Here is a 24,775-nt window from a genome sequence, read left to right on the forward strand (position 1 = left end):
CGATAGTTGAGTGTGGAATAGCCGCGAGTTGAGTCGTTCGGTCCTCCGGCATCTTCGACTCATCATCCCCGCGGATGGACTTCGATTTTCAAAAGGAAGCGTGAATTTTTAAGTTTCTCGAGGGATCTCGAAGCCGGACGAGCCAGCACGTGTGTCTCCGAATCGCGCAAGCTCATTTTCTGCCAAGGACCGGATCGGGAGACCCGAGAGTCCGATTATCCTCGCTTACTTTTCTCTCGACTTTCATTTCGCACGATCGACAAAACTCAGCCGGATGTTATGTCGGAGCCGTAATTTTCGCACTCGGTGGATCCCTCTCTGAAGTTGAACCGCGTTGAAAAGCGAGTGCAGATTGCCCACACGCGATCCGACACCCGACTCGACTGTCGCTCGACTCCTCGGCGCGTCCTCGCCTAGTGGAGCACTAGTAAGGACGAAAATATGCTCGATCGAATCAACGGCAATTGGATTGTTTCGAGAAAAGCGCTGACGAATCGGGCTCGAATCCTCTGAGTTTCCGCTGTACATTTGTCGTCATTTGGATTCGTGGCTCGTCGATCAACCGGGATGAAGGTGAGTCCGGAGCATTTTTCTTACGCGCATTCCAATCGTCGAATCCATCAAGTTTCGTGCTTGCAAGCGAATGGTGTTTAGCGTGACGGAATTAGTCCGATGAAAATCGTTCCCTGAAGACACAGCGATCGGAAGTGGCCTGGTTTTTTGGCTCTCGCAGGGCCGCACGATTTTTGAGATTCCCCAGCTTATAAATAGTGGCAAACCGCACGACGTTTTCGGAGGAGAGAACATCAAAAGGCCGCGTCGATAAATATTCCCGGGAGATGATGCTCGGTAAAGACAAATGGCCGACATTATCCATGATCTTTTTCTTACTCCCTGATGAAATTCACGAGGGAGACAGAGTTGGTATAAGGCGCGGACATGAATTGGAGAATCGAGGTGGATAGAAAACGGTTGGGAGCGGGGGTCGAGTTGGAAAAAACGAGTTTGTGCTATAAGAGAATGGAGGAACGAAAAGAAAAGAAAGGAGCGAAAAGTTCGGACCGCAGGGGGCGGCTATTAAATTTAATAGCGACGAAAGGAGGGCAGAAGCGAGGCGCTCGCCATTTTCCGTTTTTCTATTTGGCCCCGCGGGTCATCTCTTCGTTTCCCGATCGTTTTTAACGCGTCCTTACATATATATATTTCGTTGAAGCTAGCCGAAGAGTGGAGAGCATTTATGCCCGATCCCTGCCATCAAAACAATAAAGAGAGCTCATCAATAACTCTCGGTGACAAATATCCCCGGATTTCCGGTCGAAAAAAAGCGGAAAGCTCTAAATGCGGCCGACTTCCGATTCGCAATGCTCTCGCGATCGTTATGACGTCTCGCGACCAACGCGGATATCTCGCGATTTGTCATTTTTATATTCGACACCATGAGCCTCAACGAGAACGAATTCTCCGAATTTCGGTGCTTTCTCTCTCTTCGAAACTATGAAAAATAAAAAAACATGCGAAAATTCAGCTCGCAGAACTTGACCGAGAATTTTTTCATGCTCATGACTCTCACTCAAATTTGAAGACCGTTGCTCTAAGAAATAAAATCTTTGAAGAATATGTCTGCCTCATAACGACGATGCGAATGTGAGGAGAGAAACTTTGAAAAATTCTTTAATTTCCCTCATTTTTATTCATTTATTTATTGGAAACATTGAAAAATCATAAAAAGGAGTACAAAAGCGCACGATACGTTTCAGCCGTTGTCCCCACTGACGGTGCCTCCTTTTTTTCGTCGATACAAGGCGATTATCCGAGAATAATTGGACACGAATGGCAAACAGAATCGAGCAAGTACTCGTGGCACGTTTTATTTGTCTCTGCGACAAACACAGCGGGGCAAAAAGAGGGCGGGGGGTTTGGAAAAAAGGGACCGAGAAAGAGAGAGAGAGAGTGTTGGGCTGCGAAGTAGTAACGGCAGTGAATCGTCCCCAGGGGTCTCTTGCACTTCATTGTCATTTGTCATCGGGATATAGTAGAGAACTCGTCGTCGGTGTAACTCAACCAGCGAGTTTAGGAGAGCGAAGAGCCAGCGAACAAATGAGCGTCTCAACAGCCTGCGGACAAATGACTCGAGGATTATCCCTCGAATCACTCTCTCGCTCTTCTCGTTCTTATGAATGAAATTCGGGATATTATTTCCCGGAATCCTTCGCTACTTTCATGTAGATTAGTGTCCGCTGTTCGCATATATCGAAATAAAACATCGACGCACTCAAGCGCGAGCCTCTCGAGCCGATTTTCCGGACCGAATCTCGATTCGCGAGGGCAGTTTTTTCGAAATTTTTAGGTCGCGATCGAGCCTGTTTTTTTTAAATTTTCTGCAGAATTTCTCGCTTTTGTTTCGCGAACGAGAGATTGAGGACGACAACAAATTTGTCGAACAAAATTTGTTTGGAATTTCATTGATTTATTATATTTAATTACTTAATTAATTTAATTAATATTAATCGATGTCATATATAATTGAATTTAATAAAGAAATTAAAAATAATAATAAATAATAATAAAAAACGTTGATAAATAAAAACTAAAAAGTTTTCAATTCATGTACGGTGTTATTTTCCTTAAACGTATGTCGCCCATCGAAAAAAAAGGCTTGAAACGAAAAACCATAGCGAAACGGGTATTTTGATACGAGCTGGACAAAAAAAAGGAAAGAGCATTTCAGTCAGCGTTTTTTCATCGAGAGTCTCAGACGGAAGTATATCAGTTGCATCGTCCATAGCGAATGAGAATCCTCGGATATTGTACGCCTCTGTCCACGTTTTCACTTCTCGTGTTTCATCGTTCACATTTTTATTATTATCATAAGTTCCTTTCCTTCGCTTCGACAGTTAGCCAAGTTTAACGTACTCGAGATTTCAACATTTGCAGACTTTTCACGATTGTTTTAACAATTGTTTGCCCCGTGGGAGCCCCCGCGATTCATTATGGGGGCTGCGTCTGACCGGAAACGACTTAAACTACTGATTGCCTGAAAAATCGATCGTTTTACTCGCGACTCATTCGGCCAGGACGTTTCAGAGCGATTTAAGCTTCCAAAATTCGTCGCTCATCGTCTTTCTCCATCAATAAACGACTCGTTTCCACGATCATCTTAATTCATTCCCACTTTTTATACTCCGGCTGAAACTTCTTGTGACGCTGACCCATATACCGGTGTCAGTATCTGTGATTAAAAATAAAAATAAAAATAAAACGAAACGAAAGCGTTGTACCAGCACGATAATATTTTCGCGATTACAAATCGTATTTATATGTTCTGAGATGGAAAGCTAAATGTAAATTGTTGACCCAGTGGTCACGGTCGTACGGACACTTCATTTTTCTCACACGAATAGATTCTTAGGTAGTTTTCATTGGATTGGTAGTTTGGCTCTCGGTTTTGGTCTCTCTCTCTCTCTCTCTTTCTTTCTCTCTCGCTCTTTGGCGCTGGCTGGCTGGCTGGCTGGCTGGCTGGCTGACTGACTGGTTGATATCGATGTTCAGGCAGGCAGCAGGCAGGCTGGCGAGCGAAGCTATGCTGGCTCAGCACTCTTCCTCTTGCCTCCTCTACAGCACCCCGGACTCGTCCGTGCTCTCACAGCCGATGTCTCTCTACATATAATACGCGTGTATATATCTTTGCTTTTGTGCATATCGATATAGAGCCGTTTTTTATTTCTCTTAACTCCTTCCAATCCTTATCCTTTCGAGGATTTTTTTGATTCAGGCGATATTAAAAGGTGGAGGTGTGGGAGGCTTTTTCGAGGTTTAAACTCGAGCGAGATTTCTAAATTGCGTTTATTCCGTGAACGTGAGATTCTCTTTTTATATTTTTCGATCGAGCTTTTAATTGACGAAACTCTCTAATCGCTGCGCCCCAGAATTGTTTATTTTTAATTGAGTCGTCGCGGGTTTCTCGTCCGATTATAATCTCCCACCGAAGCCCGGGATAAATTTATGGCGCAATTGCGTCACTCGAGTGTCCAACTGCTGTCGGGATTCTCGAAACTTTTGGAAAAATATGGGCTATCCAGGAACATGGATAAATGGCTTCGCGAAACTGCCATCTTGTTCGAGTCGAGATTGAAAAAAACGAGGGCGGCCAAGGAGCGTCGCTAGACGCGAGACTTTTTCGGAGCGCGTAGAAAATCACAAGCCCCGAGAAAATTCCGTACGAACTTGTTTGCCTTTCGAATCACCGGGTCGTAAATCACGCGGGAAAAAGTTTGTTGCACCCCCCCGCCGAGATCTGGACTTCCGGGTAGCCTTGCCACAAAATAACGCTGGAAAATCCTCACTCGCTATTCTCATTCAAATGACATTAAATCAAGTCACACAAAATGTGTTTTCGTCGACCGTGAATTATCCAACGGCGATTAAACTCTCGTGGCCTTATTGAAATCAATTTATCGTCGGAATCATCGTTCGCAATGATCGGAAGAATTTTTATTCTCCAATTTCTGATTCGAGCTCGCAAACATAACGTTTTTATCTGAGCAGAAACGATTTTTTGAATAAGTAAAACGAAACCAAAACCAACGGTTTCGCGACGTTTTTCTCACGGACACGAACTTCGAGAGTTTCGTTTTTCCAAATCAGTGCGCGCGGGATCATTAGTAAGTTTTATTTTATTCATCAATTTCGTTCCCGATTCGAATCTCGAGTGTACATCGAGGACACGATTCGTGGCGTTGATCTCGCAACGTGTGTTGTAAATTGGCGGAGTGTAATTTGTATTTTTTATTGCGAGCGATACGAGCGATGGAAAAGTACGCGAAATAAAAGTACAAAAGCGAGAGAAAGGGAGCGAGGAGGGAAAGGAAGTTTCGCGGAGGAAATACACGAGCAAAGTGCAGCGTCGGCAAATACCTCGTTTCGTCGTTCGCTCGCTGGCGACGAACGACCATTGGACGCTCGAATTCTATTCTTAGTTCCCTCGAGGAGGAACGAAAAAAACATTTACAATTCTCCAACATTTTTTTCACGAATTTCATATCTCGAAGCTCCTGAGAAACTCGAAATCGCAGCTTTCTACGGGCCGAAATTGACTGCTCGAAACTTGACGAAACAGCATGTTCCCGAGTTGAAAAAAAAAACGAGAAAAATTAAGGGCGATCTGTGAAACGTAAAAGGGCACACGAGCGAGGCATAAAGGCTTCTCGGAGGGTGCGAAAAGCGTCGAGGGCGTGAGCCAACCCCCACGAAATCCTGAACGGAGGCTCGCGAGTCTCGGATGGGTGGAGAACAAAAAATTTGATATTCATGAGGCATTTTAGAGCCTCGGCAACTCCGTTGTCTTCTCTTGTACCCCGAAACTTTGATAAAAGGTAAAATAGTAACCCACGCGATATCCCACCGCACGAATGAGAAGGAGCAAAAGAGAGCGGGACGAGGGAATGAGAAGTTACGTAGACGTCTGGAAAAAGCTATTTAGATTCGAATCACCGATTTGTAGAATGGCCTAACGTTTGATAAACCGCGCGCGAACGATATAAAAACATCATTTCACACGCTCCAAACATTACATTTATAGTTGTCTGGCAAAAGGTTGCTTGATTATTCGCCAAATTTCCCATTCGAGATTCGCATGTAGCCGAAATATTCATGTGCTTTTCCATTTTTATCAGGAGACGCGTGTGAGCAATCGTGATAAGAGTGACGCAAGGAAGGGGTGGCAAAAATGTCTGAGCCGGAGCGGAACTTAAGCGCGCTTGGAGCGATAAGCGAAGCGAATTTTCTTGTCAATCAAAGTCGCGTCATGCGGAAAAGGAGAAAAAATAGAGCCCGATTCGCACGACTTTTACAAATTCTTCTCGAATCCAGGGGTTGATAAAAATTTCGTTCAAACGTTTTCTGGGACCAAAAAATCGAGTGAATTTCCACGTTTCCTGTGGCTGCATCGTTAATTCATGCAAAGATACGTAAATTCGTTTCGACGAGAAACGAACAAGAGGACACATTCGCACGTAGGAATTTCAAACGATTAATTGAAAAGAATAATCCCCGCGGCGAAAGGACGTTGGAAAAAGTAATGACGAAGGACAGAGTGCTCGTAAAAAGGTGTCACAATAACTCAAAAAATAATCGTCATCCAGCTTCCCTAAATTCCGAGTTTTTATGAGAGAGCTTGGTGAGCAACCGGAGGAGAGGGTGGAACGAAGGTGTGAAAGTTTAAGGGAGAAAGCTCGGAGGGCGTGGGGTCTTCGCGGGGTGTCGAGGCTCCCGAAGATTTGCCTCTTCCTCCAAATTTCTTTCCATCTCGAGTTCCCGTCTCTCTTTTGCTCTCGGAGGTGTCCGGACCTCAGTACGGCGGGTGGGAGTGCGACGAGCCAATGGCGTGTTCGAGAGAGCGAGGACCAATGAGCGCGCAGGTCGGAGGTCTGACTGGCACGAGCCCCACCTACTGCGAGCTGTGACGTAATCCCTTCCATAGCCAGAGCTCTCGAGCTCCCGCGATCTGTCCCGAGAGGCTTTTTCCAACCACCACTCTCGAGTCTGACCAGTTACCATTCGGTCGGTCCTATCTACTATTTCGGAGGGAAAGCGAGCGAGTTCACAAACGCCCGCGCTTTTCCTCGGCGTCTACCACTCCTTCGGTGAGTGGCGCGGCGACGGTGCTGCTTTTCATTGTACTTTCTTTTTCCCCCCTGCACCGATACTCCCGCATGTTTGTACATCGATAAATGCACGTATGCATGTGCCTGTACAAACGCACAGCGCTCTTCGTTATCGGGAAAAGTTCCCTTTGACCCTTTCCCTCCCCCCGGGCCCCGGGCGTTGCTCCAAGAGTCAAAAATCCCCGCGTCTCACCTCCCATCTTTCTCGTCCTTGCCCACCATTCCCCCGCCTCTCCGCCCCGCGTGTTTCCACTCTCGATCGCGGTTCATATCGCGCACGCAGACCAAAGCCGGGTCGCGCTCCACTCTGCTCCGTCGTCTCCGAGGTGCGAAAAACTACTCCTGCTGAGAGCGAGTGTCTAACGCCTGGGTCCTGATCATCGCCGCGGATCTCAACGAGCCCGCATCGACGAGTTGTCGCGAAAAATAGTAAATAAAAATAGCAAGGAGCGCTCGGAACTTTCCTCTTTCTCGGCTCCTTCCGAGAGGCTGAAATCACCTTTTGCACTCTTGCCGGAGGCTGGACGATGCTCGAGGGTGTGTTTCCGTGGTGCCCGGGGTCATCGAGTCATTGAGAACGGACGGGGTAATGAGGAACGAGCGATAAAGGGAGAGCGAGTTCGCGTCGGGCCGCAGTCATCGATCGACCAGGGTGGCGACAGCCACGTTCGTGTGAATTCGAGCTTGTGCCGATTGGAATCGAAGGAAAGAAGTTCCGATCGTTATTCGTGGTCCGTGTCGTGACGAGGAATTTTGCGAGGCGCTTTTCCGGCTGGTTTCCACGAAGGGGATCGCGCCGCGTCGACTTTTCTCTCCGGAGGAACGAGCCGGGGAGACGGTGAAGAAAGAAAAGAAAAATTCCACCGCGACGTCGATGACCCCGAACGGTGAAAAAACAATTCGTCATCGCTTTCAGCTGGCGAGTCCTCGGTGAAAATCGCGCGCGAATCCAATGATAATAATAATCGAGTGATTTCGTCGCTTCGCAGTGACCGTGTTGTGCGCCGTTGAAAAACCGGGTTACCGTCCAACTCGGCCGCAACTGACGAGACCGATAAGTACGGCTGCTTTACCCGATCATCGATTTCGACGAGGATTCGTCGGGAGCGGAGCGCGACACTTTCGTGAATTGCACTTGAAGTAGAAAAGAAAATCGAGCAAAAACCGGAAGCCGCAAACGGAAGCTTCCTCTCGACTTTTGTATCGAAAACAGAAAAAAATCGCTCACAGTGAATTTTTCTAGTCTTTTGTCCAAAACCAAGTCCGCGGCGATTAAGGGGGGCGCGAAGAAAGCGATTCGACTGTTTGTGATCCAAGGTCCTCAATAAATCGTAATCACGGTGATCGGGTCCGAAAGAACGGTGAAAACGGCTTGTCCAGGAGTCGACAAAGCCGTCGAAGGTGGAAGAGAAGGAAGAGAAATTTGTCGTGGCAGTCGCGTTGGTGTTGGTGTTGGTGTCGGTGGTGGTAGCAGTGGCAGTGGCAGTGGCAGTGGCAGTGGTGGTGGAGTCATCGTCAGACACTGTCCAGACGAGGAGGCTCGAGCCGTGCAAGAGGCTGATCGAATAACGTATGCGGATTCCGGAAGGGTCGCTTCGTTAGAGGCCTCGGAAGACGAAATCGTGGTTGAGGAGGTTAAAATGGAGGCCGAGGACCATCTCGCCAGAGAATACGTACAGGAATTTGTGCTCGATCATCTCGATCCTGCCGACGTTAAGAGAGAGGTGAGCCTCGCATCGTTCCTGGCCTCTTATTCCTCTTTCCTCTCATTCTTTTGGCCCTTGTGGCTTTGAAGTTCCACGAATGAGAACTAGGATGTCAATTCCGCCTGGAGCGTCCGTCAGCTCGTTGCATTCGCGATATTTGTACTTTTCAGCATATTAAATCAAATGGAAACGTAAGAATTTCGTTTTGCTCTGAATTACAGTAATTCGTTCGATTAGCAAAGATTCAATTTTGAGACTCTTCAATTTTTCGAGGGGGATGCAAAATTACGTTCGAGAATTCAGTCGAATTCGAAGAAAACGTCTTTTGAAATCTTCCCCTTTACGTCGGTTGCATCGAATTTCATTCCCCCAAAAATGTAGCCCCTTCCAGTTACGATCAAGCTGAAAAATGTGAAGAAATTTAACGGGACTGCGATATTCGTTGGTCGGTAGAGTCAAAATCATCGCGAACTCTGATTTATTGCTTATAGAAAAATGACGAAACTTCCGTTCAGACTTTCCGAGCTCGCGGAAGTTGAAGTGTTCTTCAGCTTGTCACGAGCTCGAGCAAGATTCGCCGGATGATCACACGAAAGAATGAATCGGTGAAAATCATGGAAAATCTGTAAGATTGAGCGATCGACGCCTGTTTTTAGAAAATAAAGTTGATCATCGTTATTTTTTGCTCCTTTGACTGTAGCTCTATTTATCGCAAGGCGACGCTCTCGACCGGTCTCTTTTTCGACCGGGTTACATAAGTCTCATCTCGATAAGCCTCGCATTCGCCTCCGCCGTTCTTCCTCTCGTTTCCCCGCGTCTAACTTTCTCTCTCTTTTCATTCCCCGTCGGGAATTTTCCTCGATGTTTTCCACGTCTCCCGGCGTAGCGTTTGTAAACAATTGTTGAAAACTCATGGAGCTGTGGAAGCAAGTATTTCGAGGATTTCGTGGCAACTGGCGAATCCGAAAAAACCTCGTGACCTTGATTCGCCACCGTGTTCACCAAGGCGGATCTTCCACTTATTTTTCTACACAATTTCTAATGATTTTTAAGTTCTCGAATGCGCAGAATAAAAACCAGAAACCTCAACGAACCGGAATTTTTCATTGGTTCAGGGTCCAACCAGATCCACAATAAAAATCGAACGGAACGAAAACAAAAAACTGCAACCCTCGGTTACAGGTTCGCTTAGGATCGCCGACGGTGATGGTCAACGGAAGTGTTTTGCAGCTCCAGAGCCAGGTGGGAGCTCCGGGTCTAGCCCTGGCGCCGCTAACGCCGCCGGCTCACGAGCTCGAGCAGCCTCATCCGCTGTACGGCCAACCTCACATCCAGGTGCAGCACGGTGTCCTCGTGAAAGCGCCTCCTGGTGCAGCTTCCCATTTGACGACGTTATCGCATCCGGGAACGCCGCCCGACACACCTCCGGTCTCGGCCTCGCCGCCGCCTTTGCACATCCACCGGGGCGAGCGGGATCATCGGGAGCGCATATCGCTTCTGCATCTCCAACAATCGGGCAGCATCGCTGGCCAGGAAGGGGATTTGCAGCCTGGTTCCGGAGGCATGGGATGGCTCGCCCAATCGCTCAGGCAAGAGCCCCTCGACCTGAGGCCTCACTGTCCTCAGGACCAAACGCCCGAACCCCATCCGGAGTCGTGGCATTCTACACCGTCGCATCACCACTTTCAGGACATCCAACAGCAACAGCAGGCCCAACATTTGCCCAGGCACGCCAGACTCGCCGGTTAGTTTCGAACGACTTTTTATCCATTCGTTCGTATTTTCAGTTTTTTTCCTCTCAACAATTTCAAAATTTCTCAAGTACATTTATTCTTTACGTTTATTTTGTTTGCTCCTGTGACAGTTTGAGGACTCGTCGTACCCAGTCATTTTGGAAAGTGACACTCTCGGTATCACGCTTCCTTCAAATTTTACGTGACAACGAAAATTTAGGCTCGAGAGGCACGACAAAAAACTCGCGCAAACGGGAAGCTTCGCTAAAAAAGAAAAATCCCAGAATTCAGAATTTTTTCTATGATTTCTCCACTGGATTTTTCCCAGCTAGATTGCCTCAATAATCGGCGAACCCACCGGTACGACGAGACCCCAAACTTCAATGATTATTTTGAAAAAACGAAGAAAAACGCACGCCAATATTTATTGATTTTTTTAAACCGAGTGACTGGTGAATATTTGCGGGGGTGTAGAGGTGGACGACGGATATTTTTCAGGTGGTTACATAACGATGTCGGGTCACTTGGATTACGAGGGTGCAGGTGGAGGAAGCGCTCCCGGTGGCGGACCAAGTCCCGGAGGAATCCCCGCGGGCGCCGCTGGTATGATGTCAGGGATGGATGACAGCATACAATACTGTCGTCCGTTCCGTCCATCATTGTCCCAACCATGCAGACCTATGAGCGTGTGTTCCGTGAGCTCCTGCGGTGCAGGACCGAGTCCTGTTCACCGCTCGAGCAGCGGGCATTACTCGAGCTGTGGCGAAAATTCTAAAGCTCAGGAGGAACTCATGAGCGACGAGATACTCATGTCACTTTCGGTGCGAGAGCTCAACAAACGTCTACACGGTTGCCCGCGGGAAGAGGTGAGTGAGGTCTCTCATTTCTTTTACACTTTCTCTCTCTTTCTCTCCTTTTTTTCTTTCTTGGGGTAGACTTACTTATTTTCCATTATTTCTCGATCGTTCAGTCCTGAAAATCCAAAAAAAATGTTGTTTCACTTGTCTTTTTGGTTCTGTTTTTGCTGAATTTGCATGTGACGCTGAAGCGATTGTTTTATCGAAAAAGAGAAAATTTCGTTGAAGTTTTTCACGTGGCATTTGGCTTTGGAAATCCTCATCAACGGTATGGGGAATTGAGAAGATTTTTTGTAATTGGTCTCCAAAAATGTGGCAATTTACATTCTATTGGAGCGGTGATTATTGGGAGCTTGAAGGTCGATTTTGCAACGACGATCGAGAGGTCGTTGGCTGGCCGACTTTAGTACTCTTTTGCGACATTTGACGATCGCTGCTGATCCGAGAGTGGAATGAAAATGTGTAAACGAATTAATACGAAATGGTTTCTGGTCGTACAGAGTCGTGACTCGTGTCGCGAAGCTTTTGCGAATTAAGCAGAGACCCCCCCAAAATCGTTGGCCCAAGAGAAGATGAAAAATAACGAACGTAAAAATGCCTCCTGGTCGTATAAAGTTGTGATTTGTGTGATGAAGGTTTCGCGACTGAAGCAGAAGCGACGGACCCTGAAGAATCGTGGCTACGCTCAGAACTGTCGGAGCAAACGTTTGCAACAGCGCCAGGATCTCGAGACGACGAATCGTAACCTCCAGACGGAATTGCAACGAACCAAGTTCGAGCTGTCGCGGGTCCAACAGGAGCGGGATCTCTACAAGCAGAGATGCGAGATACTGAGGGTCAGACAAGGTCACCATCATAACGGTCATTCGGGTAGCCACCAAGCACCAAATCCGCCCTCGTCCCAGCAGCAGCAGCAGCAGCAGCCGCAACAGCAGCAACCATCCCAATCCCAACATCCCTCGTCGACTCACCAACAAGCTCAGCAAGCTCATCCTCAGGCCCACCAGCAGCATCAACCGGCCCCCGCGAGCCCCGAAGTTTATCTGTGACAAAGACAGCGTCGCGGTGGCGCCTGCTGGACTTGAGATAATTACAAACAAATCTCGAAACTCTCGCGTCCGGTTTGAACACACCCACACACGTTAAAACCGATTTTTCAACCGCGGTTTCCATCGTTTCTCTTGTATAGCGTCGTTCGATCGACGACCGGCTAAAAGTAACGAATGTAAATGCAGTGTCGCACATTGTGCAATCGCGGTGCGGTGCCAGTTTCGAAATATCCTCGAGATTCATATCGCCAATCGATCGCAATAATTCGTTCTCAATGAACAATGTGGTGCGATCGTTCCGAGTGTAGATATTCAAAGGGCTCGCGAGGCCGGAGATCGTTCGTGAGCGAGAGAACGATTTCGGTTTTTCTTCTCATTCATTTGTCGATTTTAATCTTTTGCGAATTTTTAAACGCAGTCGGACGACCTTTTTGTTCCGAGACAATTATTCGGAATCGAAGAAATTTTGCTCATTCGAAACAGTCATTCGTCAAAAACTCTTCGATCTTTTTGTAGTCGTCAAAATTATCGATTTTTTTATTTTTCAAACATTTCGGTGGAAAACATTCAAAAACTGGACAATTTCTCTCGCTCCTTTCGCGAAATATCGTGGCGAAGATCTCGCAAGTATCACTAGGCTAAATTCACATGAAAAAAACGTAATTTTAGCAGTAAACGAAGGGAAAATGGAATAAAGGATAAACACACAAGCATCCATATAGGTATAATAACGAAAATATACGATTAAGGCTCGACGTCAGGCGACTTTTTTGTTCAGAGACGTCAAAATTGTGAGAAGAAAAACGAAAGGGTATTTTATCGGTTACAGAGCGAGTGTTCAGTAATAATGTCGTAGCGCAAATGAAACGTAGAATTAAGCATAATATTTCTCTTTCTCATGTTGTGGGTTCGTATCAATATTTGAGCTTGTTTGCGAAGAACGAATAAGAAGAAAGGGACGATTAACGGGGGCTGAGGTTAGCGAATAGCCGGAATTGCAACGGAGGCACAAAAATTGTTGATTTATCAATTTAACCGTATTACAAATGATAGAAAATGAATTTTCTTGGGAAGAAATAATTGATTTTATATTTGATTTCGTTTAATAGGTATTTTCGTTGTTACGAATGTTCGCGAAGCAGGCGATTTGTAATTGTAATCATTGACGAACCGTGCTCACGATCATGTGCGATTATTTTAAGGGGTTCCGTGCGGGAGAAGCGGCTTCGTTATTCCTACATAAAGTACCTACACATATTAAAATATTATTGTTTTAGTCGTGTCCACGTTGTTTATTAGCAAAAAAGATTGAACCATTTCAAGGATTTTAACTCTCGCGGGGAGCCGTGGAAGGGGGACGCGAGACACGACCCAAAGAAGTTTTAATTCCCGTTATATATGTGTAAATAAAATGATTATACTTATTATAATAAATCGTCGTGATCGACAGTTTCGGATACATTTCACGGTCAAATAGCATCGACGTTTTTTCTCTCCCTTCTCCCGTCGCAGAATTAAGCTCGTTTTCACAGAAGCATCGGTGCCACTTTTCGGCACGAAAAAGTCCGAAAGGTGGGGAAAAAAATACGGAAAATATGGCGGATTCGGGGCGAGAAGCGAAGCAACGAGTGCGAATGTAACAGGAGGCGGCTGCTCGGAACTGAAAGTTCCGGTTAGCACAGCGAAACGATATTCAGCGCGTAGAGTTTCACCGTGTGCAAGCTGCAAGCTCAGCATTCCGTATCAGCGACGCTTGCCGCAACCGAAGAGAGAGAAAGCGGCGCGGAGCTAACAGCTCACATACTGTGGATATTCTCGTGGGGTTGAATTCTCACTAAGAATTTGCGCGCAGATATTCCGCAACAATTTTCCACCGGCTGCGAAAGCTTCTTCAGTTTTTTTTTTTCATATCGTACTCTTCGTTTTCTATTTATGGTTGATCACATCGCTGCATTCAAATTCGTATTTAAGGGTCCATGATTTTCGGTACGAGTTTCCTCGGTCGATCGTTCGTTTCACGTTCCCTCATTTCCTGTCGCTCCTAATGGAACCTTTTTGAAGTCATTTCTCCATTCGACATTCCCAAATCTGTCAGGACCGTTCGAACATTTTTTCGAACGCTTGTCGCGACGCCTTTATTCGCAGTTTTTTAAAACTGATATCAGAAAATAATTTTCTGGCGAAAACTGGAATCTGCTGAAAAAAACTTCGACACGATTTCATACTCGGATCGCCTGCTGGCCCCGAGGACGAAGCAGCCCGCTATCCACAGCAGAGATTCAGCCACGAAACGTGATTGCACTAATCGGTGAGCACGTTTTCGGGTGTTGCATCGCAACGGCATCCACTGAACGACTATCCCCTCAACGGAGTTGACTTTATTCTCGACTATTATGCTCCACGACGATACAAATGTATACCAAGTGTACATATTGTAGGTGGATAAAGCGGTAACGAGGATTTAAGCGACTTTGTTCGCATCAGCCCGAGGGGGGGCCGCTTGACAATGGAGGAGGCCTGTCTTCGAGACCCCAAGCAACAGACGCGCGCGACGAGGCGAACCCTCGCCTCGAACTATGTCAAACACACCGGGAGGGAGCGAGTGAGAAAAAAGCGAGTTCACACTCGCAGATTACGGAAACGACGTCGTGACTGATCGCGTTTCTCTCAGCGTCGCGCCAACGGCGCCTTATTCACTTTCCTGCGAGAAGCAATTTTCGATTTTCGGACTTTGCTCGCGGTTCTCATAACTTTTTCATTTACGGTTTATCACGGTTACGATTCAGAAGCTCCGGGCCATCAGGACGGACCAGAATCGAACAATCTTCTACCTCGAATTTCATTGCAATGTCAAAATGTTCTCAAAACTCATCGAAATTCTCCCAACGAACTCAAATGAGCAATTCGCACGGTTTGAATCCTCAAAAATTTCGAATTCTCACGAACCATTCGATTCTTTGAAGTTTAAAACGCGCAAAAAACGATTAATTGAAAGCTCGCTTCGAAATGTAGGTTCGGGGAAAACGTTCGGGATTAAACGTCCGATGAAACGAGAAATGTATGCGAGCCGAGAGTAGAAAGCAGTCTCGGCTACGAGGCCGAAGAGATGAGTCGATCGAGAGACGCTTGGTTTATTGTCAAGTCGCGACGGTAACGTGGCCTATCTCTATCTCCTGCCGGGGGAGGGTCTCTCGGTCACCCTTCCGGACTTCCGTTCCTGCACAGGCTCTCGCACGTATTGTAGTTTTTTTCTTTTCCTGCGAGCCCCGAGGGCTTTTCAAAGAAGAATAAAATTGAAAAAAATCACCTTTTGTGACACAAATCGATTAATGTCGAATCCGATTGTTCGTAGATCGAAGCAAAACTGCGAAAGCAATACTCAAAGAAAAACGAAATTCTCAGTCGAATTATCGATCCACATTTTCGTCATTTGTTGAACGTTTTTTTTGTCGGAAACAGTGATTGGGTGGGCGAGAACCGATTAGAGTAGTTCGGCCGTTCTATGACTAGTCACGTTTCCAACTACTTTATGTTGATTCATTTTAAGTCTGAATTATTAATAAAATTAACAAACACCTGCATTGAGAATATTTTTGTCATAAGAATGTAATAAAATGCTTTAAAAATATCATAAAAGATAAAATTTATACTTCAAATTGACTAGTCAATGATTGAGACTGACACCTTAAATACATATAACATAGGGAACATTTTTATTGCGCGAAAGAAAGTTTATATCGAAATAATGGCACTAAGAAAAAAGAATGGTCAATTCGTCACAAAAAGCGAAGCTACTAGAAGAATCAAAGCACGCGAGTCAGTCTGAAAAATAAATTTGGTGAAATTTCCACGATTTCCGCGATTTTGCTCGAAGTTCAATCAGCTGTTACCAGCAGTTCGACGTAACGACTGACATCCGCTTTCGACGCGTCGAAAACTAAAGCTTTTTCATGTTTTCTTTCTTAAAATCACTGTAAGATAATATTTATCCAAAAAAAACGGAGTCTGTGATAAATTTTCTTCACGATTTGAACTTTTTCGAAGCTCCAACACCGTACTATTTTTTCACAATTAATATTATCGCGAGTTCTCCCATGCGTTACCGTGTTAAAAACTCAAAATAATAAATAAAATAATTCAAAATTTTGCCCCCTAAGAAGCCCCGGAATTGCGCTTATCGTTATCAGGGGACCTTAAATTATTATCATTAACCGCAAAAAAAAGTGGATCTTCACCGTACTTTATCGGCCAAACTACTTTAATTAACTGCTTGCCAATCGATTAATTTCTCACGTAAAGTTCTCTCATCGCATCATGCCTCTTCAATTACATTTTCTACTCGTCATAACAAGCGTTGTATCATTCGCTGCCCCCGAGGCCTTTGAATTCCAATCTCTTCAGTTGATTATTTGTCCATCATTTGGTTCAGTAGCGACCGAGAGTAGCCTCAATCCTTTCACAGAAGTCCTAGAATCACGATAGTGTTCTTTGTACGACGACACGTGTCAATTTCGTCTGTTAAGGCTTGTGGCTAAGAGTTAACGAACGCTACGAGTTGTTGTTGTTGAAAAGGGAGAAGGAGCGAGAGGGAGCGACGCTATCGCATGCGTTAACTCGAGCGTACATAGTATCACAGGCTCGCTATCGTTATCATTTTGCCTAAACACAACTCGGTATAATGTAGCAGTATTTCGAGGAGATAAATTGACTGCTCGATGCAATAATCGTCTCGGTAATCGTCGTCATATAAAGTGTCCTCGGTCACTCGAGACGCAGCGCAAGGAAAACAAAACAGTTTTTTCAACAGTCGTTGCTCGCCTATTTTTACAGCGTTTTATCAGTCTCAGGAGCGTTTGATTCCTCGTGTTCCGAGATGTTTCAGAGCAGCCTGTAACAGAAGCAGGCGAGCCATGAAAATACGAGTCGCTACGAAGGTTTCGTCGTAGCTCCCGATCCTTGCAATCGATTTCAACGCAGCGTCAAATCGAGAGCAATAAACATTTGAAGTTTTGTTCTCATTTTTTTTCGAGCCACGCTGGGTGGTCCGACTTTATATTTGGGGCTGCTCTCTCGCGATGTCAAAACTCAATCGGTGTTGTGGCTCCGATACATTGTGATTAGGGACACATGGAAGTGGTGTTTCTGACGTCATTGGAACGAAGAGGAAATTGTGATGTGAATAATCACGCGTGAACGTTCGAGGGGAATGTTCGCTGAACTAAATTCCATGCTGCTTCGTCCAATTGGGAGACTGCTCCGTCAAGTTTGCAGTTTCGAATACGACGAAGCGAAAAGATGAAAGCGAAAACATCGATTCCCCAGAAGATCCGTTTTCATCGTCGTCTTGATTTTTTCGCGCTCGAGAGCTTTAACCCACTGTTACGTTTCCCCGTGTCATGTCGTGACGTCACGTTTACTCTCACTGTGGATTCGAACGGTGACGAAGCTCGTGGTCGGAGAAAGGGAAGATTCGACGACGCCAGCATCTTTCACTTCTGATGACGACGTAGGTTCGCCGTCGAAAACCACCCGCGTCCTTGCAACCCCCGCTCTCTCTCTCTCGCGCTCTCTCGCCCCTCCGCCCCGGCTCCCCGACTGATGACGTGGCACGAAGGTTACATTCGTATCCTACTCTCTATACCACGCCAGTAAAGCTCCGGACCAAACCTCTCCCTGCCTAACCTCCGATGCACTTTCATATCCAAGAATCGAGTGCCGCAATACCGGGTGCTCGCAACGAAGAGACGGAAAAACAATTCGTTGAAGCTACTTAAGCAGATCCTCCGACGACGAGTCGCGTTCTTTCTCGACGAGCTTTCGAATCGGTTTTTCGATCGAAAAATATGCTGAAAAATAGTTTCTCGTCGTGGAACAATTTCGGACTTTGTCTCGGATTCTTCTCCGAATTTGATCGTAGGCATTCGCAAAGTTTCTTTGCTCTCAGCGACGATGTCGTTGCCTCACAAATTTCCGGATTTGTACTCCCCCGGCGAATGAACCACTGAGAAATTCGTCTTTCGAATGGGCTGACACTCGAGCCACCCGGTACACACGTACGTAGATACGGAGTACGGACAAACAGGTAAAATCGCACACGCAGCCCGACTCCGTGTACGCTCATCGGCGGTGAACGAAAACGTACGTAAGCTCGAAAAAGGGGTTGACAGAGAAGTGTGCTACGTCGACGAAGACGCCGACGTGGAGAGAGAAAGAATGGGAGAATCTGAGGAGCGAGGCGCAAGGCCACCCTGACCCAGACGCATCAGGGTCGATCGATTCGTAGAGCTTTGAGTAAGGTCGATAACCGATGTGCTAATGGCTCAGCAATTTTTCTTCTTCCTTAGTCTCAATGATTGTGAAAATGATTCGTTCAATCAGGAGGGACTTGGAATTCGAATCGATTCTCGCTGGGTTCGAGATGACGGGGGAAACAGTGATTCGAAGATTCGATAATCGAGTCGCGGGAAAACCGGTATTTTTCATTAAAGTTTTTCGTAAAATTTGACTTCTTGAGTAACTTATCAGTTTCATTAATTTAGCCTTTCCATTATTTGCGAAACGTGAAATGACGTTTGACTTTTCGTCCATTGGAGTTCGCTACCGAGAATAGAGCGAGAGAAAAGAGAGACTTTTAATTGACGAGCAGAATACAATTTCCCAACTCTCCCGGTCCCGTCGGAACTCCCCTTTTTCGATCATTTTAGACGTGACGAGCTCTCCGATTTTGCGGATGACTGCGGAGACTATTCCTCCCCCGAAGAATGCCATCACCCTGACCCAGTCCACTCGGTCAATCCGCTCGTTAACCAGAGGGATCGATAGTCTCTCGGTAATCAGATCAAGCCCTGCACCTCTCGTGTGTGTGTGTGTGTGCGCGTATTTCTCACGAATATCCTTTTGTTTGGTCCGCAAATTTAGATGTTTTTAGTCGCATTTCCAGCCTCCGTTTTTCCGGGTTTTCCGGAGCTCATGAACCCAGGCAAACGTTGAATTTTTGTAAATTAGTTATCGCTTCGAGACAGTCGAAAAGTCACGAAATTGTCGGGGTCCAGGGGATCACGCTGGACCTGGAGTAGGATCGAGGCAGCGAGAAATATTTAGTAAGCTGGACGCGTGGAAAAGTGGACTTTCCTGACCCCCTGGAGCTACGAGAGGGTAGCGCGAGACGAAGCCGTTTCTCGGTGCGCTGGTCTCTCGAGGTGATCGATTTTTCGTTGTAATTCCGTACCGAAATTGCACGTAATTGGACGTGACTGAAATTCTCGAATGTGTACTACAAGAAAATAATTCATTTGGTTCTCCATCACTTCGAGCTTTACAGACGCATCATAGCTCGATCCTTACTCTCAATACCTTCCTCAATTTACTGGGAGTAATGAGAATTGTTTGCCTCCGCAGGACGCGTTCGAAGCAATGAATAAAAATTCCGAGCCAGATTCAACGACGAGAGGGACGAAGCGTATGAAAAATTATTGGCAATCAGTTAATAGCCTACAAATCTCACAAATCGCTTGGCTAAATTCTCTTTCCTCGATGCGCGCGGGACCCTCGGCGACCCTTCAATTCGTATACATTTATGGATATTCAAAGAAGTAAATATTCCTCGCTAGTTCCTCGATGTATCAGAGCAAAGATCGATCGTTGTTGAACTTATTATCGACGTTATTATTCGTTTGGATTATTATTATTATTATTGTTGTTGTTGTTATCGTTTATTTCCAGATCCTTCACTGGCTCAACTTGGCTGAACTTTTGTCAAACGGTATCGGAGTTTGCCTTGTTAAATTATACCAACAAAAAGTTGATAAAATTTGTTAACTCTGTATTAAAGTAGCTGAATTAAACAAGGCTTTCTCAAAACGTCATTGATACCTAAAAACATTCTATTTTCTTATTCTCGTTTTTGTCTCTTTAAAATTGGGAGGATCCCATTTCATCAAATCCAAATCGTCGTACAGGAAGTGTGCCTGCCATAAGAAAAACCCTTAAAAAATACGATTTCGTCAATTATTTTCTCGACAACCGGACCGTAATGAACTTTCTTAAGTTTTTGATTATAACGCACAATTTTTCTTCCTAACCCTGAGAATACTCGCCCCTCCTTCGATCCTGTTCCCTGGATTTTCTCTCTTTCAATTCCGGGGATTCGCGAAATCCCTTTTCCTCTCTTAAAGTCGGACTCTACTGTCCCCGAGAAAAGCTCCGCTCGCCCACCCACGCGCGGGCTTCGGCGTCTCGATATCCGGAAAGCACTGATCGCCCGCAACGGAGCTGCGACGTTCTCCCTTTCGCTTCTCTTCCCGCTGGATATTTTCTTGCGGTTTCTCCCAACTTTTTCACTTGTTTTCTTCCGCTTTGGTCCTTTCTTCGGGTTACTCCGATCGGAATAATCTCTCGCGATATACCGAAAAATTTTCCAATTTATCACAATCGACGAAGGCGTCCCGTATATACGCTCACTCGCGTATATTCCCGTGACACTTTTAAATCATCGGACGCTTTTCGTTCGGCTTCGCAAATTTTCGAAATTCTCGAAATTCACAATTTCGAGCTTTCTCATTTCAAACGCTGACAATTTTCTAGTGGTTTTTTCGTCGAGGCTCCGAAACTGAGCTCGCCGGGCAGTCCGAGCTAAAACCGCTGAGTTGACGAAGTCACATTTGATCGTCAATAAAGAAACGAATCACTACGAATGTCTCAAAGTTATTGCCATAATATTTTTAGCGACTTTTTTCGTCGCAAATTTCGTCGAAGATCCGAGAAAATTTCATCAGCTCGATGCCGCTCTTCTCGCCTCGTTCCGTCAGCTCCGCACGTTTCCGTCTCTCTTCCTCACCGCCCGAGAGAGAGCGAGAAAAGTACTGATGCTTTGAATTATTTACCAATTATAGTTATGACCGGCTGTCGGGCGAATCTCTCAGTGGCACAAGAGCGCAGCTCGCTGCGAGAATTCATGAGGGTACAAAAATGAGTCGAAAGGGCGGAGAGGCGGCAAGAGAAGAGTGCAGATAGGGAGGGATGATTTCGAGCTGGCTTAACTACACTTTTATAGCGCTTCTTCGCGACTTTGAAGGGATAATTTTTATCCGTCGAGCAGCTTATTCGTTCTGCTCGCATTTCGTTCTCTTCGTTTCTCTTTCTTTCTCACTTAATATTCCCCGATTTTAGCTGCCGTATAAAAAGGCGTACGCGACGATATTTTACGACGGGAAACATAAAACTTACGACCTTTTTCCAAGAGGCGTGCAGCGGGCGCACGTACGCGAGTATTTCGCTTCTGAAGCTCGAGCTTCCCGGCGAGCGCAGTTCACTTTCTCTCTCCCTCATTCTTTCTCGCGGTGTCGTTGGGCGGATCGTAAAATTAAGTCAAACAGCTTCGCAGGCTGCGGCGGGTAAACTCGCACCGTGGTTTTTCCTCGTTTCCCTAATACAACGAGCGACATATAAATATGAAGTTTAATTGTCTTTGAGCCGATGAGTTTTTGGCGTAGACCTCTGCTGCTTATATTAACACATATTCGTTGACAAAAGTGTCCGTTAAGTGAGGAGCGAATAAAAAAGTGCTTTGAAAATTTTTCAGCGTTTATCAAAGCCGAGGGCAAAGTGAGCCCGTCGATATCTCGTTCTTAGTCCCCGAGAAAACGACACGTAAAAACTGCAAATTGAATTGGAGAAGAATGGAAAGCTCGATAATTTGAAGCCGCTCGGTAATGCGCTACAAAAAAGATTGGTCGATCGAAAACGTGAGACGAATCGATGAAACGTATCGCGGTATATCGAGGAATTTGTCAAAAAACGTACACCGAAATACTTTTTTTTCGTCCATTTCAGCATTATTTTCTGGCTGCTCTCGACGCGGTTGAATCAGATAGGAAAAGGCATCATGGGACGATTTAATTCACGGTCATTCATGCAAGCACGGCCGTCGCCCGCTGATGTGCATGCCTCGCCACCCTTCTCGCTCTCGTACCTTTTCATCCCTCGGTTGACTTCTCCCTTTCCGCGTTAAAGAACGATTTTATCGGGTTTCGCGGTATTACGCCACGTAACTCCTTCCGCTTCGTTTTCTCCACTTTCTCCCTCAGTCTCTCCTCTTTCTCGTCCTCTCATTCCTCTCTCGCGATCTTCAGCGGAACTCGAGCCTCTCTTTACCGTTCAATGTCGCTTTCCCATCAGTCACTCGTCATCAACTTGATTGACGAGTGATATCGTTAACGGTTTAACCCCCTCCCTCCGCGGCCACCCTTATTTTAAGGCGGAGGCGCGTGCGATCTACCGCAATGATCTCGTTAGTCCTTCTCAGTTTTGCTACTGCTGCATCTCCTTTTTCTCTTCTCCTCTTCCCCGACACATCGGCATGCACGCATATTGGAATACGCACAGAAACGAAGGGGAGTGTAAAAACTTGGATGAAAATGGGAAGACGTTCGCCATTCTGCTCGATATTTCCGGATCTTTTACAAAAAATCGCATTTCCATCGAATTTTTTTTTGCTCTTCCAATTGGCAGGTATCTCGGAATGGAAAAATCACAAAATCCTCGAGATCTTGAGATTTTTCATTCGTAACAAGGACGAGAAAAATCCCGCGAGAATTTCAATTAAAAACGTGCGAAAGGCCGGCGCTCTTCGAGGATGCTCCGAACATGCGAGGGGCCGGTTCATCCCGCCGCGGTGTTCGGGGCTTCGTTAGGAGAGGGAAAGAGACAGAGCTCGGTGGAGTTTCCGCGCCGTCGCTCTTCGCGGTTCTGCGTCCTTATACGCGCGCACCTATCTCTGTGTACGTTTATGTAACAGGCCAAACGTACATCCACGGCGTGCTCTCGAAGTGCTTGCACAATGGTCTATATAGATGTATAGATTAAAACCCTACCTATTCGTTTAGTTGGCCCGGTGTCGTCGCGAAGCGCGCCGCTCAGACTCCGCCCATTCGCGATACAAAACCACCCTCGAATGCCCACGTGATATCGGCCTCATTATTATTGTTATCGTGAGATTTTCTCCCGCTGCTCTCGAGGAGAGCCCGCCGCCGCGCTGTGGCGCCTCGAACTTTTTCGAATAAATGAAAAGTCGAAAAATTGGTGAGGAGTAGAAAGAGGAAAATCCTGAAAAGCTGACAAGTCGAAGGCGAAGCTTTGAAAATATTTGAGCTTCGTGACAAAACTTGATGAAAAATAGAACGAATCCTTTGGAGGATTTTGACAAGTTTTTTTTATCGAAACAGCGGATTTGACAGGGAAAATGTACACGGGACTTGACAACCGATAAATATAATTGCATTCCCTCGAGAGAAAAAGATCGAGCCCCGAGGCCTGGTGGGATCGAGATATCGCTATTTACTCGTTGAACTTCGTCGATGGATATTTCTCTCTTTTTCTCTCTCTCTCTCGATCGGGCGTATAACGGTTAAATGTCTCGGCAATGATTTACCAGCTAAAAGAGACATTGAGAGATAGTAATCTGGCCCGGTCTTCGGTGCCGGGTGTGTTCGTCGCGGGCGGCGGTGGCAGTTCGTGCCCGTTTATATACGCGTATAAGCGCGTGTACATTTTTTCTTCTGGACTCGAAACAAAAATAAGAAAAAAGGAGAAAGATAGAGAGAGAGAGAGAGAGAAGAGGAGGGGAAATAGAGCGAGAGCCTCGACGTATATCGTGGCTCGTTCGTGAGAGCAATATGGACCACGGCGGCACGATCCTTTTTAGCATTTTTATGCCGATCTGGAGCTGACAGTTTATTTTATTACGTGGACGAAGAGGATCGGATGCGAGAGGCGCTTTCTGGTGGTCAGCCTTAAAACGAGCTTATATCGTGCATCGAGCCCGATACCAATCGTAATTCATTTTTTCCGATGACTGAAAGAAAATAAACGTCGCGCGAAGGATGTTTATCGAGGGAGTAAAGAAAGCGAGTAATTCTCGCTCCCGATGCGAAAACCGTGAACGAAGCTCACGCAAATTCGCCGGAGGTTTGTATCGTCGGGAAAATTTGTCGATTCCCTGGAAGAAACTCGTCTGCAAAGGACATTGCGTGAGGTCCGATGTACCCGGAGAACGGGCGGCGCCAAATTGGGAAAAAGAGCGAGACGAGAGCGAGTCGGGGACACTAAAAATGCGGAGGAACCTCTCGGGTGACGTTCCACGGACGGGGGACCCAGGGGAGTGACACGAGTCGAATTTTCTCGGCGTCCGCACGTAGACTATAAAGCTACGAAAAAGAGTTCGGTTTGCAGAAATTATTCCTGCTAGATTCCAGCTGCCATTGTTCCAGGAATTGATGTTTGCTCAATGAGAATAAAGATTCCTCGTGTGACGCAGGCCTTTTTAACTTCATTTTTGAAAATGTTAGTTATTAAAACTATAGACGCAGACTCTTGGTAATAAAAATGTATTTAAGAGGATGGATCAGTCGGTGCATCGCAACCGCGAGTACGAGAGAGATAGCTGCAAATTTCGAAATCGATATTCTTTGGGACAGTTTGACCGATTAAAAAAAGGCTCAGTCAGCCGACTTTTGCCATCGTCCTGGGCAGGCTGACAGAGCCTTTTTTAATCGGTTAAACTGTGTCAAAGATATTTGATTTCGAAAATTCCAAGCGAGGTTAGTCGACTGATCCATACTCTTAAGAATAGAGACAAACCTCCTTTCGTATCCCAGGAAGCAAAAAAAGTATCAATCCGACTTCTTGTTTCAATAAAAGTTCAAAACTATAAAATATTTAATATAGTTTCAGACAAGCTAATCATTTTGTTTCTTATTTATAGTAGTAGAT

General features: G+C 46.0%; 1 protein-coding gene across 5 annotated transcripts; it reads left to right on the forward strand.

Moving 5' to 3' along the window:
• Positions 1–13,468, forward strand: LOC122412187 (transcription factor MafA). 5 transcript variants are annotated; one of them, XM_043421565.1, is made up of 4 exons: positions 1–573; positions 9,551–10,112; positions 10,576–10,976; positions 11,594–13,468. In XM_043421565.1, the coding sequence occupies exons 1-4, from the start codon at positions 568–570 to the stop codon at positions 12,005–12,007; spliced, it is 1,383 nt and encodes a 460-aa protein (XP_043277500.1). In that variant the 5' UTR covers positions 1–567; the 3' UTR covers positions 12,008–13,468. The 5 variants fall into 5 exon arrangements, with proteins under 5 accessions (XP_043277500.1, XP_043277498.1, XP_043277495.1 ...); XM_043421563.1 differs by lacking the exon at positions 1–573 and adding an exon at positions 5,711–8,386 and having other exon boundaries at positions 10,600–10,976; XM_043421560.1 differs by lacking the exon at positions 1–573 and adding an exon at positions 5,715–8,386.
• The last annotated feature ends 11,307 nt before the right edge of the window (positions 13,469–24,775 follow it).

Source organism: Venturia canescens, chromosome 6 (genome assembly GCF_019457755.1).
Source record: "Venturia canescens isolate UGA chromosome 6, ASM1945775v1, whole genome shotgun sequence".
NCBI lineage: Eukaryota > Metazoa > Arthropoda > Insecta > Hymenoptera > Ichneumonidae > Venturia > Venturia canescens.